The 18,739-nt window shown below is 46.4% G+C and overlaps 1 protein-coding gene across 1 annotated transcript; it reads right to left on the reverse strand.

Annotated features, from left to right (window-relative positions):
• Window positions 1–211: 211 nt before the first annotated feature.
• AARSD1 (alanyl-tRNA synthetase domain containing 1) lies at window positions 212–14,692 on the reverse strand. The gene is made up of 12 exons (XM_039475991.2): window positions 14,590–14,692; window positions 14,305–14,436; window positions 9,853–10,012; window positions 6,887–6,944; window positions 6,462–6,618; window positions 6,252–6,368; window positions 5,930–6,060; window positions 5,571–5,637; window positions 5,289–5,380; window positions 4,136–4,190; window positions 1,928–2,022; window positions 212–414 (listed from the first exon to the last, which is right to left on the reverse strand). The coding sequence occupies exons 1-12, from the start codon at window positions 14,626–14,628 to the stop codon at window positions 279–281; spliced, it is 1,239 nt and encodes a 412-aa protein (XP_039331925.1). The 5' UTR covers window positions 14,629–14,692; the 3' UTR covers window positions 212–278.
• Between the last annotated feature and the right edge of the window lie 4,047 nt (window positions 14,693–18,739).

Genomic DNA, 18,739 nt, shown 5'->3' on the forward strand with positions numbered 1-18,739 from the left:
CTGAGGCAGGAGAATTGCCTGAACCCAGGAGGCGGAGGTTGCAGTGAGCCGAGATCGCGCCATTGCACTCCAGCCTGGGTAACAAGAGCGAAACTCCGTCTCAAAAAAAAAAAAAAGAAAATTATCTATTTACAAACAGAAAGTAACCACACAAGCACACTTGAGTATACTGTATGAATTAATCATATAAATATAAGCGGTATCACAACCATTCTGGGTCAAACGATTTTATTGAACAAAAGATTCCTGTGGAGACAGGAGGTGAACACCCTAAGTCCTCACTCCTTGGTACTCTGCGTGCTGATGCAGTCCTGGAGAAGCGCCTGCGCCTCGGGCCGCCGGCTCATCTTCGTGGCCTTGCCCTGAAAACGGCCTTTCTTGCCTGCTCCTTTGCCTTCCAGGACCTCAGCCACCCTGGAGAACAGAGATGTAGTCAGGAAGACTCTGAGGGAAAAGTCACCAAAAAACTCAAGGACAGCCCTGAGTCTTTTTCTAGGGACTGGAGGAGGGATAAGAGTAGATGACTTCTAGGAATCTTTCTTAAAAACACTTGGTCATAGGCCAGGCTTGGTGGCTCATGCCTGTAATCCCAGCACTTTGGGAGGCCAAGGCAGCCAGATCACCTGAGGTCAGGAGTTCGAGACCAGCCTGACCAATATGATGAAATCCTGTCTCTACTAAAAATATAAAAATTAGCCGGTGTGGTTACACACATCTGTAATCCCAGCTACTCTGGAGGCTGAGACAGGATAATCGCTTGAACCCTGGAGGCAGAGGTTGCAGGGAGCCTAGATAGCGCCTCTGTACTCTAGTTGGGGCAACAAGAGCGAAACTCCATCTTAAAAAAAAAAAAAAAAAAAAGGCCGGGCGCGGTGGCTCACACCTATAATCCCAGCACTCTGGGAGGCCGAGGCGGGTGGATCACGAGGTCAAGAGATCGAGACCATCTTGGTCAGCAAGGTGAAACCCCGTCTCTACTAAAAATACAAAAATTAGCCGGGCATGGTGGTGCGTGCCTGTAGTCCCAGCTACTCGGGAGGCTGAGGCAGGAGAATTGCTTGAACCCAGGAGGCGGAGGTTGCAGTGAGCCGAGATTGTGCCATTGTACTCCAGCCTGGGTAACAACAGCGAAACATCGTCTCAAAAAAAAAAAAGAAAAAAAAAAAAAGAAAAAACCACTTGCCCATGTGCACAAAGATGTACCATGATCACATAAGAGTGAATAACTGGAAACAACATCAGTGTCTATGAACTGGGCTAAATTATGTTAATCTCCAGGGAGCAGGGTGAGCATCTGTAATCCCAGCACTTTGGGAGGCCAAGGCAGGCGGGATCACTTGAGGTCAGGAGTTCAAGACCAGCCTGGCCAACATGGTGAAACCCCATCTGTACTAAAAATACAAAAAATTGGCCGGGCGCGGTGGCTCAAGCCTGTAATCCCAGCACTTTGGGAGGCCGAGGCGGGTGGATCACAAGGTCAACAGATCGAGACCATCCTGGTCAACATGGTGAAACCCTATCTCTACTAAAAATACAAAAAATTAACTGGGCATGGTGGCACGTGCCTGTAATCCCAGCTACTCAGGAGGCTGAGGCAGGAGAATTGCCTGAACCCAGGAGGCGGAGGTTGCGGTGAGCCGAGATCGCGCCATTGCACTCCAGCCTGGGTAATGAGCGAAACTCCATCTCAAAAAAAAAAAAAAACCAATACAAAAAATTGGCTGGGTGTGGTGGTATGCACTTGAGTGGCTGAGGCAGGAAAATTGCTCAAACCCAAAGGACCATCACGTCTGAGATCTCATTTAATGCACATCCCCATGATGTGAATGAAATGAGATCACAGATGTGATGATCCTTTGAATCAGTAAAGGAATGTATTTGTAAGATACAGGCTCTACCACATGTGCGAGAGTCCACACAGGATTACCTGGGCCCCAGGGTCTCCACAGCCGCAGGTGGCCCTGCCAGTAAGAAGAGTCCAGCACCTTTCTCATCGCCCACAGTTAAGAACAGGAGGGTCTCCTAGGAGGTAAAACAAGGAGGTAAACCCTGATAATTAAGGATGTAGAGTCAACCCCCCTAAACCCTGCACACTCTTCAATCTTAAGAACAGGTATTTCTCCCAAACCACCAAGTGACACTCCTGATAAATGATGATAGAGTCCCTCCACCCTGGCCCACCTGGGCCAAGAAACTTTTTGAGAGCAACTACAGGAACTTGAGGCACTAAGAAGGTGGCAGAAGACTGCTGGTCCTGGCTAAGCACGAAATGCCTTTCACGGTTTCACTCTTGCAAACTTTTCCCCACCATGCATCCTATGCTTGCCACTGCCTAAACCACCAGGTTTCCCTCTGCCTGGCTGCCTCTGCCCCTTGTCTGGATGAACTCTAAGCAGTTTTTAAGGCCCCTCCCCTGAAACCTCCCTATCCTTCAGGTAATATGGTCCTCCACCTCTAGCATCACTCTATCACTCTAAATTATAAATGTCAACACACATATTTGTCTGCCAGACTAGAACATGAGCTCTTTGAAAATCAGCTCTGTCTATACAAAAGAATTATGAAAAAGAGATGCACAATGCTTTATCCAGAGTAGGCATTCCAAAGAAGGGTTCTGGAGTAAACACAAAAGAGACAGTGGGGGACTGTGGCTCATGCTTGTAGTCCCAACTACTCAGGAGGCTGAAGCGGGAGAGCTGCTTGAGCCCAGGAGTTTGAGACTGTAGTAAGCCATAATCACACCACTGTACTCCAGCCTGGGCAACAGAGCAAGACTCTGTCTCTTAAAAACAAACCAAAAAAAAGAGAGACCTGGAAATCTCTAGGCTAGAGACTATCAGGAATGGGAAGAGTAAGTAAAGCCAGAGGGAAGAGGAAAATGCATGGGACGGCTTTCAAAGAGGCTTGCCCACTCCTGTATTTCCTTTTTTTTTTTTTTTTTTTTTTTTTTTGAGACAAGAGTTTCCCTCTTGTTTCCCAAGCTGGAAGACAATGGCGTAATCTTGGCTCACTGCTACCTCTGCCTCCCAAGTTCAAGGCATTCTCCTGCCTCAGCCTCCCAATTAGCTGGGATTACAGGTATGTGCCACCACACCTGGCTAATTTTGTATTTTTAGTAGAGACAAGGTTTCTCCATGTTGGTCAGGCTGGTCTCGAACTTCTGACCTCAGGTAATCCTCCCGCCTTAGCCTCCCCAAAGTGCTGGGATTAACAGGCATGAGTGACCGCACCCAGCTGCTTTTTTTTTCTTTTTGAGACAGAATCTGTGTCACCCAGGCTGAAGTGCAGTGGTGCAATCTGGGCTCACTGCACCTCAGCCACCTGGGTTCAAGCAATTCTTTTGCCTCAATCTACTGAGTAGCTGGGACTATAGGTGCTCACCACAACGCCCAGCCAACTTTTGTTTCATTTTGTTTTGAGACAGAGTCTCACTCTGTAGGCCAAGCTGGAGTGCTGTGGAGCAATCTCAGCTCACCACAACCTCCACCTACTGGGGTCAAGAGATCTCATGCCTCAGCCTCCCGAGTAGCTGGGACTACAGGCACACGCCACCACACCTGGCTAATTTTTTGTATTTTAGTAGAGACGGGGTTTCGCCATGTTGCCCCAGGGTGGTCTCAAACTCCTGACTCAGGCAATTGACCCATTTTGGCCTTCCAGAGTGCTGGGATTATAGGCATAAGCCACCATGCCCAGCCTAATTTTTATATTTTTAGTAGAGATGGGGTTTCACCATATTGGCCAGGCTGGTCTTGAACTCCTGACCTCAAGTGATCTACCCACCTTGGCCTCCCAAAGTGCTGGGATTAGAGGTGTGGGCCACTACACCCACCAAACTCCTGTATTTCTAATATTGGATCCTCAGCACATATAAACCTGAATGGCTTTGAGGAGCTAGAGCTCTGATAAAAAGAGCTCAGAAGCTGATAAACATCACACCCCTAGAAAGAGCAATAGCATAGATCTAGCTCAACACCTGAAAGAGAGCTTGGCGCACAGCTAGTGCTAAGAAAACAGTATTGAATGAATTGCTATTCCCTACTCCTTATGTGTTCACGTGGAGGGACTTCAGCTAAACCCACGCCCCTCACATATGTCTCCCTAGGTCTCTACCCAGACCTCATGCTCCTCTTACCTCTGACCCAATCTCATTGGCAATGATATTCATGAACTCTGAATCACCCTCCTTCCTACAACAAAGGACACAGACATTAGACCCAGGTTGGAGTGGTGGCTGTGACACTGCAGGAAGCCTGGCCCCTCCTTCTGAGGCTGGTCTTGCTGCTGCCTATTTGTGCACATATGCCAAGAGAGAGTACTGGCTAAGAGGGCAGCTTGCTGGCTCTCAGCAATTGGGTTTCTTTCCATCTCCCTTAAATAGGATTCACCAGGATAAGCAGAAATCTGTTAGTGAGTAAAAGGAGGTAAGGATTAGTGCTAAAGAAAGATAGGCAGAGCACGGTGGCTCACACCTGTAATCCCAGCACTTTGGGAAGCTGAGGCAAATGGATTGTTTGAGGTCAGGAGTTTGAGACCAACCTGGCCAACACAGCAAAACCCCCATCTCTACTAAAAATACAAAAGTTAGCCACGTGTGGTGGCACATGCCTGTGATCCCAGCTACTCAAGAAGCTGAAACAATGCCGGGCGCGGTGGCTCAAGCCTGTAATCCCAGCACTTTGGGAGGCCGAGGCGGGTGGATCACGAGGTCAAGAGATCGAGACCATCCTGGTCAACATGGTGAAACCCCGTCTCTACTAAAAATACAAAAACTAGCTGGGCATGTGGTGCGTGCCTGTAATCCCAGCTACTCAGGAGGCTGAGGCAGGAGAATTGCCTGAACCCAGGAGGCGGAGGTTGCGGTGAGCCGAGATCGCGCCATTGCACTCCAGCCTGGGTAACAAGAGCGAAACACCGTCTCAAAAAAAAAAAAAAAGAAGCTGAAACATGAGAATTGCTTGAACCCAGGAGGCAGAGGTGACAGTGAGCCAAGATCATGACACTGCACTCCAGACACAGTAAGACTCCATTTCAAAAAAAAAAAAAAGAAAGAAAGAAACAAAGAAACAGAGTTACAGTAAAGGAAGAAAGATACAGAGTTACAGTAAAGATGTTAATATCAAATCAAACCCAGGAAACCTGGGAGGCAACATATTTCTTAGGATCTACTCAACCTTAAGAATACCAGTGTGATACCTACCTCCCACTGTACATTGCATATAGAGAAAACACTAAGCCCTAAGCCCAACACAGCCCCCCTTCCTTGTCTGTAGCCCCTAATTTCTCACCTGTGTAATACAACTACACCTCCCCAATCTGGGCTGTTCCTGAGGCTTTGGGCAATGTGCACAGCCAGGTCTCTGAGCAGAGTCAGGTTATTCTGAAATAGATATGATAACTCAGTAGGTAAGTGGAAAGGATAACAACAGAGAGTATCAGCTTCCCTCCACCTCATTATCCCCTTACTCCCACTTTGACAAAGTACACATCTGCCTAGGCAGAAGACCAAGTCTGGAGAGCCTATTCTAGCCAGAGCCCATGCCCTCTCCACCCTCCATGAAATAAATCACCTTCTGCAGGAGCTTGGTGGAGTTCTGGAGCTTTTTCACTGCTTCCACGTGATCCTCTGCTCCACATCTGCAAGAGAAAGGTCAGTGGAGACCTGCCCAGCCTCTCAGTTGTTTCTGATGTTGGGGGCATAAATCAATAATTCCCTTCTTGCTAGGGTGCCTCCCTGCAGGAGATATTCTGAGGAGGGCTTTCAGGCAACTGGGAGAAAAGATACAAAGAAATTAACCATTTTTTGTGGTTCTGATTTACTATCCAAAGCACTTTATCATTTATGATTGCATCTTGTCTCTCAGAGGTAAGAGATTATGTCCCAAATCTCAGAAATGGGAGGCAGGTGAAGGGGCTGGAAGAGGCATACTTCAGCAGAGCAGTCAGTGCTTTCTCAGTTCCATGACTTCTCCCCATCCACTTCAGCACCCGGTTCCCAGCCAGAAATATCAGGTTGGTTTTGTTCTTTTTCCCCTTCTCAGTGCCCAGCATTTTAATGACCTACATGAGGTAAGGGGGTAACACACATACACATGTGCATACATAAACCACAGTGGATCCTAGAACCTGAGGGCAGGAGAAACCTATCACTTAGGAGTCCTCGATTATCCCCCTCTGCCACTCCCAGCCCCATGTGATCCCCTCTCCCCCAACCCCTCTTCTGAACCACTCCACAGCCCTTCCTCACTTACCTGAAGGTCACTGAGATTGCTCACATGGGTCCCACAGCACATGTTGGAATCAATGCCCTTGATGGTAACAACCCGAATGGGCCCAGCATGATCATCCGGCAAACCCCGGCCTCTTACCTGGACTCAACGAGAGGGGAGGGGCTGTCTGAATCTGATGAGGATCCCTTGGAGAGCCATTCTGCAGAAGCCACCCCCTGGCTCTACCCTGACCTGCTCCACTTCAGGATCATCCAGGCTCAGTTCTTGGACAGTCACGGGCAGCCGATCTCTGATTTTTTCATTGACGCTCTGCTCAATGGCAGCTACTTGCTCTGCAGTCACAGAGGGGCTGTCCAGCTCAATCACACTCCGAAATCTCCCTAACTCCCTATCAGAAGTAGAGTGGCCACAGATAACATCTTACTGAACAAGAGGCTGAAAGCTTTTCCTCTAAAAACTGGAACAAGCATACCCTCTCACCACTTTTTTTTTTTTTTTTTTGAGTCAGGCTCGCTCTGTCACCAAGGCTGCAATTTGGTGGCAATCACAGCTTACCACAGCCTTGACCTCCCAGGCTCAAGAGATCCTCCCACCACAGCCTCCCTCCCAGTGCTGGGATGGGCCTGCCTACAGTTAGTCTTGTGCCTCCCACTCACCATGATGTTGTCTTCAGCTTAAATAGATGGTCAGCAACCGCTGTGATGAGATGCTGCCCTAAGCAGAGAGCAAGAGGCAGGAGAAAAGTGAGAAGCCTACATATTCTCACAGTGATAAAACAGAGCCACGATGATAAAAGCATAGAAATTCTCCTTGTTGAAGAGCTGCTAGGCACTTTAGATACTTTATTGAAAATCGCAATGAGAATTCTGCAAGAGGCCTTATGATACCATTTCACAGATGAGGAAATTAAAGCCTAGAGAGATCAAATAACTTTTAAGAGGTTGGACTTGAACTTAAGTTCCTTTTTTTTTTTTTTTGAGACAGAGTATCATTCTGTTGCTCAGGCTGGAGTGCAGTGGCTCAATACAGCCTCCATCTCCCAGGATCAATCAATTCTCATGCCTCAGCCTCCCAAGTAGCTGAGATTACAGACGTGCGCCACCACGCCCAGCTAATTTTTGTACTTTTAGTAGAGACGGAGTTTCACCAAGTTGGTCAGGCTGGTCTTGGACTCTTGACATCAAGTGATCCACATTCTCTGGCCTCCCAAAGTGCTGGGATTATGGGTGTGAGCCACCACACCTGGCTGAACTTAAGTTCCAATATGCAGCATTCATTCATTCAACAAGTATTTAGAATACCAACAACATGCAAGGCACAAGGCTTGACATCAGAGATAGAGCAGCATCCCTGATTGACAAGAGTGATGAAGAGGAGGAGGAAGAAAAGGAGAAAGAGGAGGAACTGACTATCAAGGAAGAGGAAACAAGACAGCCAAAGGCCTCAAGGAAGAAAGAAACAGAGTATGTCAAAGGAATCAAGACACAGCCAGCACAGCCAGGATGCAGCCAGCAAGAGGTGAAGGGGCACTGGATGAGGCTAGAGCAGTAGACAAGAGCTACCCAGATACAGCTTGTACACCACGGTAAAAAGTTTGGCTTTACACAAGGACCTACAGGAAGCCTCTGAAGAGCTTTAAGCAGAGAAGTGAAATAATATTTTCACTTTTTAAAATTTATTTCATTTTAAATATTATTTTTTTGTTTTTATTTTTCTTGTTTACATTTCTACTTTATGTTTTGGGTTTTTTTTTTTTTTTTTTTTGAGACAGAGTCTTGCTCTGTCGCCGAGGCTGGCATGCAGTGGTGCCATCTCAGCTCACTGCCACCTCCAGCTCCTAGGTTCAAGTGATTCTCCTGCCTCAGCCTCCCAAATAGCTGGCAATACAGATGTGTACAACCATGCCCAGCTAATTTTTATATTTTTAGAGATGGGGTTTCACCATGTTGACCAGGCTGGTCTCAACTCCTGACTTCAAGTGATCCGCCCACCTCAGCCTCCAAAAATGCTGGGATTACAGGCATGAGCCACTGCATCAGGCCTATATTTATTTTTTGAGACAGGGTCTCACTATCTTGTCCAGGTTGGTGTAGAACACCTAGCCTCAAGTGATCCTTCGTCTCAGCCTCCCAAAGTGCTAGGATTACAGCAGTGAGCCACAGCGCCCAGCCATATTTTCATTTTTTTTTTTTTTTTTTTTTTTTTTTTTGAGACGGAGTTTCGCTCTTGTTACCCAGGCTGGAGTGCAATGGCGCGATCTCGGCTCACCGCAACCTCCGCCTCCTGGGTTCAGGCGATTCTCCTGCCTCAGCCTCCTGAGTAGCTGGGATTACAGGCACACGCCACCATGCCCAGCTAATTTTTTTGTATTTTTAGTAGAGACGGGGTTTCACCATGTTGACCAAGATGGTCTCGATCTCTTGACCTCGTGATCCACCCGCCTCGGCCTCCCAAAGTGCTGGGATTACAGGCTTGAGCCACCGCGCCCGGCCCATATTTTCATTTTTAAGATTCTTCAGCTGGGCACTGTAGCTCACACCTGTAATCCCAGCACATTGGGAGGCTGAGGTGAACGGATTATGAGGTCAGGAGTTCGAGACCAGTCTGGCCAATGTGGTGAAACCTTGTCTCTACTAAAAACACAAAAATTAGGCAGGTGTGGTGGCACACTCCTGTAATCCCAGCTACTTAGGAGGCCGAGGCAGGAGAATCACTTGAACCTGGGAGGCAAGGTTACATTGAGCCAAGATTGTGTCATTGCACTCTAGCCTGGGCAACAGAGCAAGACTCTGTCTCAAAAACAAAAAAAAGACTGTTCTGGTGCTATGTGGAGAATGGGCTCCAGAGGAGCAAGACTGAATGTGGGGTAATCAACTAGGAAACTGTTAGAGAGGTCCAGAAGAAAGACAGTTGGGAGCTGGGACTCGGATGACAGTGACAGTGGAAAGAAGTGGACAAACACTTAGAAAACAAACCAACAGGGCTGGGCGCGGTGGCTCACGCCTGTAATCCTGGCACTTTGGGAGGCCAAGGTGGGTGGATCACCTGAGGTCAGGAGTTCAAGACCAGCCTGGCCATTCATGGTGAAACCCCATCTTATAAAATAAAAATTAAAAAAAAAGAAAAAAAAAAAAAGAAAACAAACCAACAGGACTCAGTGACTGGCTGGCTATCTCTGCCTGAAGAGGTATCTGAAACGCCTTCCAGAACTTGAGTGACAGGGTGTATGCTGATACCCTGCCATGAACACACAAGATGCTAATGAAAGACCAGGAGGGAGGGGAAGGCTTTTCATTTCATTCTGGACATTTTGAGTGTGAAAAGGCTGTGAGACACCCAGATGGAGCCATCAAGTGATAATTGTTGATAATACCTAATTTTATCAACCTAGATCCAGTTGATAATACCTAAATCCAGCAGTTATTCTAATATCTTTTTTCACTTCGGTTGTTCATGTTGCTGTTATAACATTTAGCATATCCTTTCTGAATCACAGCTGATTCGAACAATCTGTCTCTTTTAAATGGTTAACTCCTAGAGAACCCAAACCACATCTCAGTTATCACAGCATCCCCATACATGGCAACTGCCGCAGTGTTATGTCCCCCATCCCAGCCCTTACCTGAATGCTGTTGCATGTGGTCAAACCTCCGCTCCCAGTCTACCTGGACCAGAACCTGGCTTCCTGGATCCAGCGGCGTCTGTGTGAAATGATCAGCCTGTTCCCCACGGCGAGTCACTCTCAGCACAGGGATGTCATTGATTGTACCACGGTCATCAGGCTGGTGGAAATAAGTAAAGGTAATCAATGGCAAGGCAGGGCTCATCTTAACTCCTAGGTACAGAGACTCTCTAGGATGAGAGACAGAACCAGAATTTGGGCTCCCTAAGGGAGTGGGAGAAGGCAATGCCAACTGAGATGAGTCCACTTTGTTCCATGAGAGGATTCTCAGTCCTTTTCATTCTAAACATCTATGTGTTGTGACCTTCAGAATAACAGAATTAAAACAAAAACAGATTGTAACTATAGCAACAAAAATTTTAGTACAACCCAAAGAACCTTAATCCTCAATGCTCATTGCCTTAGCCTAGATTTTCATCTTTAGTAGTCTCTAAAATGATCTGAATTTTCCTCCCTCCCGCTACTCCATTCTCTTGCACTGCTACTAGAATTAGATTCAAAAATGTTCATATAGGCTGGGCATGGTGGCTTATTCCTGTAATCCCACCACTTTGGAAGGCCAAGGCAAGAGGATCCCTTGAGACCAGACTGGACAACATAGTGAGACCCTGCCTCTACGTAAAAGTAAAAAATTAGCAGGCCATGATACTTTCTGCTACTTGGGAGGCTGAGGTGGGAGAATCACTTGAACCCAAAAGGTTGAGGCTTCAGTGAGCTATGATTGCACCACTGCACTCCAGCCTGGGTGACAGAGTGAGACACTGTCCCTTAAAAAGAGAAAAAAAAAGTTTATTTATTCATTTTTAAAAGTTTCAAGTGCCAACTGCTTACAAGACACTGTGCCACCTCAAGAACACAATATAAACAAGATATGGTGCCTCATGGAACTTAAGAGTCTAGAGAACACAGGCTGGAAAACAGGCAATTGCAATATGACCTATAACATGCCATAATATGAAAAAGTATATGATACTAGAGCACCTCAAAAGAAAGAGACCTAATAGTCTTGGGGAATCAGAAAAGACTTCCTGAAAGAAATGATATCTAAAAGGAGACCTTCTATGGATACCTGAGGTCACGGGTTTTCCTTCAGCAGATCACAGAAATCTTCATGTTGGGAGAATCATTGTAACAATGACTGATACGCAATCGGAACTTTCTCTGTACCAAGTCTGCTGAACATGTTCTCTCTTATCACTTCTTTGCTGAAGAACCTGGATGGAGGCCACAGCAGTGGCTCACACCTGTAAGCCCAGCACTTTGGGAGGCCAAGGTGGGAGGACTGTTTGAGGCCAGGAGTTCAAGATCAGCCTGGGCAACAAAGCGAGACCTCATCTCTTCAAAAAAATCAGCCAAGCATGGTGGTGTGCGCCTGTAGTCCTGACTACTGGAGAGGCTAAAACAGGAGGATTGCTTGAGCCTAGCAGTTCAAGACTGCAGTGAAGGCCGGGCGCAGTGGCTCAGCCTGTAATCCCAGCACTTTGGGAGGCCGAGGCGGGTGGATCACGAGGTCAAGAGATCGAGACCATCCCGGTCAACACGGTGAAACCCCGTCTCTACTAAAAATACAAAAAAATTAGCTGGGCATGGTGGCACGTGCCTGTAATCCCAGCTACTCAGGAGGCTGAGGCAGGAGAATTGCCTGAACCCAGGAGGCGGAGGTTGCGGTGAGCCGAGATCGCGCCATTGCACTCCAGCCTGGGGTAACAAGAGCGAAACTCCGTCTCAAAAAAAAAAAAAAAGACTGCAGTGAACTAGGATCATTTTACTGCACTCCAGCTTGGGTGACATAGCAAGATCCTGTCTCTTAAAAATAAAAAAGAGGCCGGGCGTGGTGGCTCACGCCTGTAATCCAAACACTTTGGAGGCCAAGGTGGGCGGATCACCTGAGGTCGAGAGTTCAAGACCAGCCGGACCAACATGGTAAAACCCCGTCTTTAAAAAAATAAAAATAAAAAAGAAATAGCTGGGCATGGTAGTATGTGCCTATAACCCCAGCTACTCAGGAGGCTGAGGCAGGAGAATCACTTGAACCTGGGAGGCAGAAGCTGCAATGAGCCGAGGTCACATAATTGTACTCCAGCCTGGGCGACAGAGTGAATTTCGTCTCAAAAAAAAAAAAACATGAATAGGCTGGGCGCAGTGGCTCATGCTTATAATCTCAGCACTTTGGGAGGCCAAGGCAGGCAGATCACAAAGTTAGGAGTTTGCAACCAGCATGGTGAAACCCCATCTCTACTAAATATACAAATATTAGCCAGGTGTGGTGGCATGCGCCTGTAATCCCAGCTACTCAGGAGGCTGAGACAGGAGAATTGCTTGAATCTGGGAGGCAGAGGTTGCGGTGAGCCGAGGCCACTGCACTCCAGTGTGGGCAACAGAGCAAGACTCCATCTCAAAAAAATAAATAAATAAACCTGCATAATTCACTGCAGTTTCCTGAATGAAGCCCACACACCTTAACACATCTTTTTTTTTTTTTTTTTTTTTTTTTTTAAGATGGAGTCTTGCTGTGTCCCCCAAGCTGAAGTGTAGCGGTGCAATCTTGGCTCACTGCAACCTCCGCCTCCTGGGTTCAAGCAATTTTCATGCTTCAGCATCCCAAGTAGCTGGGACTACAGGCATCTGCCAGTATGCCTGGTTAATTTTTATATTTTTTAGTAGAGATAGGGTTTCATCATGTTGGCCAGGCTGGCCTCAAACTCCTGCCCTCAAGTGATCCGCCCACCTCAGCCTCCCAAAGTGCTGGCATTACAGGCGTGAGTCACCATGCCTAGCCAACACATTCTTCAAGGCCCTCTACACTGGCCCCCAGTAACTGGGGATGTGATCGCCAGCCTGTCATCAACACACATGATGGGCTCCAACTATACTGGACTATTTAGTTAACTAGGCTTGTCAGATTCTTTCAGCCTTTTCTGCCTTTGTGCTATTATTATTATCTCTGCTAGAAAAGCCTTTCTAGCTGGGCATGGTGGCTCACGCCTGTAATCCCAGCACTTTGGGAGGCCGAGGCAGGTGGATCACCTGAGGTCAGGAGTCCAAGACTAGCCTGACGAATATGGTGAAACCACATCTCTATTAAACACACACACACACACACACACACACACACACACACAAATTAGCTGGGTGTGGTGGCATGCACCTGTAGTCCCAGCTACTCAGTAGGCTGAGGCAGGAGAATCACTTTACCCCAGGAGGCAGAGGTTGTAGTCAGCCAGATTGTGTCACTGCACTCCAGCCTGGCAACAGAGTGAAACTCCATCTAAAAAAAAAAAAAAAAAAAAAATGCCTTTCTTGGCCGGGCGTGGTAGCTCACGCCTGTAATCCAAGCACTTTGGAGGCCAAGGTGGGCAGATCATCTGAGGTCAGGAGTTCAAGACCAGCCTGACCAACATGGTGAAACCCCATCTTTTTTTTTTTTTTTTTTTTTTTTGAGACAAGTTTCGCTCTTGTTACCCAGGCTGGAGTGCAATGGCACGATCTCGGCTCACCGCAACCTCCGCCTCCTGGGTTCAGGCAATTCTCCTGCCTCAGCCTCCTGAGTAGCTGGGATTACAGGCACGTGCCACCATGCCCAGCTAATTTTTTGTATTTTTAGTAGAGACGGGGTTTCACTATGTTGACCGGGATGGTCTCAATCTCTTGACCTCGTGATCCACCCGCCTCGGCCTCCCAAAGTGCTGGGATTACAGGCTTGAGCCACCGCACCTGGCTCCCATCTTTAAAAAAAAAAAGAAAAAAAAAAAAAAGCCTTTCTCATAAAGTCTACCTTTGTTATTATCCTCCTCTTCCATGTTCACAATGTACCTCATTTGCACTCATGTTGCACCTAGTCCTCATCAAAGCACTGATTAAGTATCCTCTCTGCTAAACCGTCTATCTCATCCTAACTCCTCCAGTGACACCTTTTTTAGTCCTTAACAAAGACCAGAAACTAATTCTGAGCCTTTGTATGCATGCGCTATTCGATCTGCCTGAATGCGCCCCCTGCCGCCAGCACCACTAGATAATTGCAAAGACTCAGCCCTTCACTTCATTTAGGTCTCTACTGAAATAACTTATCCTTCATCTAGACAAGCATCCCATCGGTCTTTCCCTTTACTCGGTTTTTATTTGATACTTGTTATACCTAGCACACACAGTTGTCTTCAATAAATATTCCACGTATATAAAGGCACAGCGTTGTTCACCTGTTATCCTTGCAGCCTGGAATCATATCTAGCATATGTTACGTTTAGATAAGCATTTAGATACTTAAGTGAACAACAAAACGAATTAAACTAAAGCTCATCTGAATTCGTAATGGCTGAGAAAAAGGGCAGGAGAACATTTTCTGCCTGAGCACAAAGAAATTTGAGGGCTTCCTGGGAAGAGAGCGGCTTTTACCTGTCCCCCGCCCTCCGGGAAAAGCAGTGTGTCTTCCAGCACCACTTGGAAACCGCTCAGCACTTCCTTCTTGCCGTTGCTCCCTTCAGTCTGCAGCTCCGCGGGATGGCAGGAGACCACGGTGGTGGTGAACTGAACAGAGAGAGGTGAGAGAATAAGCCCCGATCCCAGCCCTCTCCACACCGGGACTGAATCCCATGTTGACACTCCCTCTACGTGGCGCCCTCTTCCCCAAACCGCCTTGTCGGCCCAACAGTCTCAAGTGCCTCGCCCACGACGCAGCACCTCTCGGGCATAACTGTCACGCTGACACCGGAACGCCATTGCTGCAGGCCAATGGGGAAGCGCACGCGCGAAGAAGCCTGTGAGCGAACGGAGAGCGACTTGGGACAAACGTCATTAAGGGCGCATGTCTGCGCAGAAGCAGGAGGGTCAAGAATGGAATGCGATTTGGGTAAATTTACTGAAAACACGAATTGCCGATTTGCTGGGTTGTTTAGCGACTGTTCTGAGGCTTCACAAAGGACAAGACCAGGAGACAAAAAAAAATACAAAATTACAAAAAAACGCGGCCTGGACAAGGCACGTGGTTTAATGAGCCCCTTTGGGCCCCAGGGATGTAAGTATTCTGGCTGCGGAATCCACCTGCTTAGAGGCACTAGCTGGCGTGGTTACTGAGCAGCACTGCCCAGTAAAAACAGAATGCAAGCGGCTGGGGGCGATGGCTCACGCCTCTAATCCCAGCATTTTAAGAGGCCGAGGCAGGTGGATCACCTGAGGCCAGAAGTTCGAGACCAGCCTGGCCAACATAGCGAAACTACCTCTCTACTAAAAATACAAAAATTAGCCGGGTGTAGTGATGGGCGCCTGTAATATCAGCTACTCCGGAGGCTGAGGCAGGAGAATCGCTTGAACCCGGATGTTGCAGTGAGCCAAGACCCCACCATTGCACTTCAGCCTGGGCAACAAGAATAAAACTCCATCTAAAAAAAAAAAAAAACAACAACAACAACAACAAAAAAAACTTTTGGTTTTCAGAATTGTAGATAAAGAGATAATGTGCTTTAAAGGTTCAAGTCTCAACTCTGCCATTTATTATGACCTGTTTCATCACCTATGAAGAAAAGACCTACTTTCATTTTTTCATGAAATCATATATAAATACCAAGTAAGTTGTAAAACATGATAGTAATATAGCTTTGTATTATCAGTTTTTTTTTAAAAAAAAGTTTTCAGACCGCTGGGAGCTTCTGGGTCCCGTGGTTCACGCCTATAATTCTCAGCACTTTGGGAAGCCAAGACGGGCAGATCACATGAGTTCTAGAGTTAGAGACCAGCTTGAGCAACATGGTGAAACTCCCTTTCTGCAAAAAAAATACAAAGATTATTGAGGCATGGTGGAGCATGCCTGTAGTCTCAGCTACTCAGGAGGCTGAAGCAGAAGGATGGCTTGAGCCCAGCAGGCAGAGGTTGCAGTGAGCCAAGATCCTGCCACTGCATTCCAGCCTGGGTGATAGAGTAAGACCCCTGTCACCAAAAATAAAAATTTTTAAGAAGAAGACTGGCTGGGCATGGTGGCTCACGCCTGTAATCCCAACACTTTGGGAGGCCAAGGTGGGCAGATACCTGAGATCGGGAGTTCAAGACCAGCCTGACCAACATGGAGAAACTCTCTCTACTAAAAATACAAAAAATTTATCGAGGCATGGTAGCGCATGCCTGTAATCCCAGCTACTTGGGAGGCTGAGGCAGGAGAATAACTTGAATCCAGGAGGCAGAGGTTGCAGTGAGCTGAGATCATGCCATTGCACTCCAGCCTGGGCAACAAGAACAAAACTCCATCAAAAATAAATTAAGTAATTAATCAAATTAATTTTTTTAAAGTAAACAATTTGGCCAGCCTGTCCAACATGGTGAAATCCTGTCTCTAAACATACAAAAATATTAGTTGGGCATGATGGCACACACTTGTAATCCCAGCTATTTGGGAGGCTGAGGCAGGAGAATCACTTGAACCCAGGAGGAGGTTGCAGTCAGCCAAGATCACACCAATGCACTCCAGAGTGAGACTCTGTCTCAAAAAGAAAGAAAACCGCCGGGCGCAGTGGCTCAAGCCTGTAATCCCAGCACTTTGGGAGGCCGAGGCGGGTGGATCATGAGGTCGAGAGTTCGAGACCATCCTGGTCGACATGATGAAACCCCATCTCTACTAAAAATACAAAAAATCAGCTGGGCATGGTGGCGTGTGCCTGTAATCCCAGCTACTCAGGAGGCTGAGGCAGGAGAATTGCCTGAACCCAGGAGGCGGAGGTTGCGGTGAGCCGAGATCGCGCCATTGCACTCCAGCCTGGGTAACAAGAGCGAAACTCCGTCTCAAAAAAAAAAAAAAAAAAGAAAGAAAGAAAGAAAACCAATTTGGGCTGGGCGCAGTGGCTCACACCCGCAATCCCAGCAGTTTGGTAGGCCAGGGTCCCTGGATCAGTTGAGGCCAGGAGTTTGAGACCAGCCTGACCAACATGGCAAAACCTTGTCTGTACTAAAAATACAAAAATTAGCTGGGTATGGTGGCAGGTACATGTAGTCCCAGCTACTTGGGAGGCTAAAGCCGGAGAATCACTTGAACCCAGGAAGCGGAGGTTGCTGTGAGCTGAGATCCCACTACCGCACTCCAGCCTGGGTGACAGAGCAAGACTCCCTCTCAAAAAATAAATAAATAAATAAAAGCAAATTAAACCAGGTACTAATTTTTATTTTGTCAAATATCTGAAAAGTTTTACAGAATGTAACACTCTCATTGTTGGTAGGAGTGAGAACTGGTACGATTTCATCAAAGAGCAACTTGGTAAAGGCTATCAAAATATTTAAATGTATTTTATCTACTCTCTGACCTAGCAATTCCACTTCTAGAAATGTACCCTACAGATATTCTGGCAAACATATGTAAAGATCCACATTTTTTTTTCTTTTCTCTTCCAATTAACTGTATTAGTCTGTTTTCATAAAAGATCCACATTTTTATTTATTTATTTATTTATTTTTACTACCCAAAAGATTTAGGATTTTTTTTAATCCACATTTTAAAATGTTGATTGCAACATTGTTTGCAAATGGTAAAAGACTAATGACCTAACTGTCCTTCAATAAGGAACCTGTGAAATTACAAAAAATACATTCAATGGAATACCAGGTAGCCATGAAAAAAAGAGAGTTAGATATATATGTGCTGACTTGTAAAGATCTCCAATATATAAAGTGAAAAAGGGCACAGTGCAAGGTTTGCATGGTATGATTCCAGTTGTGTACACACACACATCACATTTGCTGATAATTATGATTAAATTTTAATATACTGCATATAAACAATACATACGATTTATGTTTATGTTCCATGTTATGTACTGTTTTGTATCTTATGTAATTATACCTTAAAACTACATAGTATAAAATAAATTATAGGTATTATAGTATTTATAATGCAGTATGGGGCCAGGGATGGTGGCTCAGGCCTGTAATCCCAGCACTTTGGGAGGCTGGGCAGGAGGCTTAAGGCCAGGAGTTCGAGACCAGCCTGGGCAACATAGAAAGACCCTGTCTTTACAAAAATATATTTTCACTTAGTCAGGTGTGGTGTAGTCCTAGCTACCCAGGAGGCTGAGGCAGGAGGATTACTTGAGCCCAGAAAGTCAAGGCTGAGGTGAACAATGAATGCCCCACTGTATGCCAGCCTGGGCAACAGAGCAAGACTCAATCTCAAAAATAAATAAATAAATAAATAAAGTTTACTTTTTAAGTAAATCCTAATAGTTCACCATGAGTTCAAGAGCAAAGCCTGTGGCCAATGCATTTATTTTAAGTTACAGTCATTTGTACCTATTAGGAACTCAGAAAATATTTACAGACAAATGGAATAGCCATTGAATGGACAAGTAAACATACATATTAACTAGAGTAACAGTTTTAAAAGCATAAAGAGGGCCGGGTGTGGTGGCTCACACGTGTTAATTCTAGCATTTTGGGAGGTTGAAGTGGGTGGATCACTTGAGGTCAGGAGTTCGAGACCAGCCAACATGGTAAAACCCCATCTTTGCTAAAAATACAAAAATTAGCTGGGCGTGGTGCTGCATGTCTGCAGTCCTAGATACTTGGAAGACTGAGGCAGGAGAATTGCTTGAACCTGGGAGGCAGAGGTTGCAGTGAGCCGAGATCATGCCACTGCACTCCAGCCTGAGCGACAGAGTGAGACTCCATCTCAAAAATAAAAAAGTATAAAGAGGTTTCTAGAGTGTGCAGAAAGCTGAAGTGGCTAGTTCTAGGGATGACAGAATTGGCTGTAACAAATCAGAGCACAAATCTGCACAAGAGGAAGCACCTCCGCTTGTTTACTAAAGGGAGAAGAGGCTTGCCACCAGGAGGAAGAAGTACAAAGAGACAGACA

Source organism: Saimiri boliviensis, chromosome 17 (genome assembly GCF_048565385.1).
Source record: "Saimiri boliviensis isolate mSaiBol1 chromosome 17, mSaiBol1.pri, whole genome shotgun sequence".
NCBI classification, from domain to species: Eukaryota; Metazoa; Chordata; class Mammalia; order Primates; family Cebidae; genus Saimiri; species Saimiri boliviensis.

Excerpts from the sequence above, each read along its gene's own strand:
- AARSD1 (XM_039475991.2), bottom strand. The coding sequence starts at position 14,628 with ATGGCGTTCCGGTGTCAGCGTGACAGTTATGCCCGAGAG. Across the intron at positions 14,437-14,589 it reads GTGACAGTTATGCCCGAGAG|TTCACCACCACCGTGGTCTC; the intron begins GTGCTGCGTCGT and ends CTCTCTGTTCAG. Across the intron at positions 2,023-4,135 it reads CCAATGAGATTGGGTCAGAG|GAGACCCTCCTGTTCTTAAC; the intron begins GTAAGAGGAGCA and ends TTTACCTCCTAG.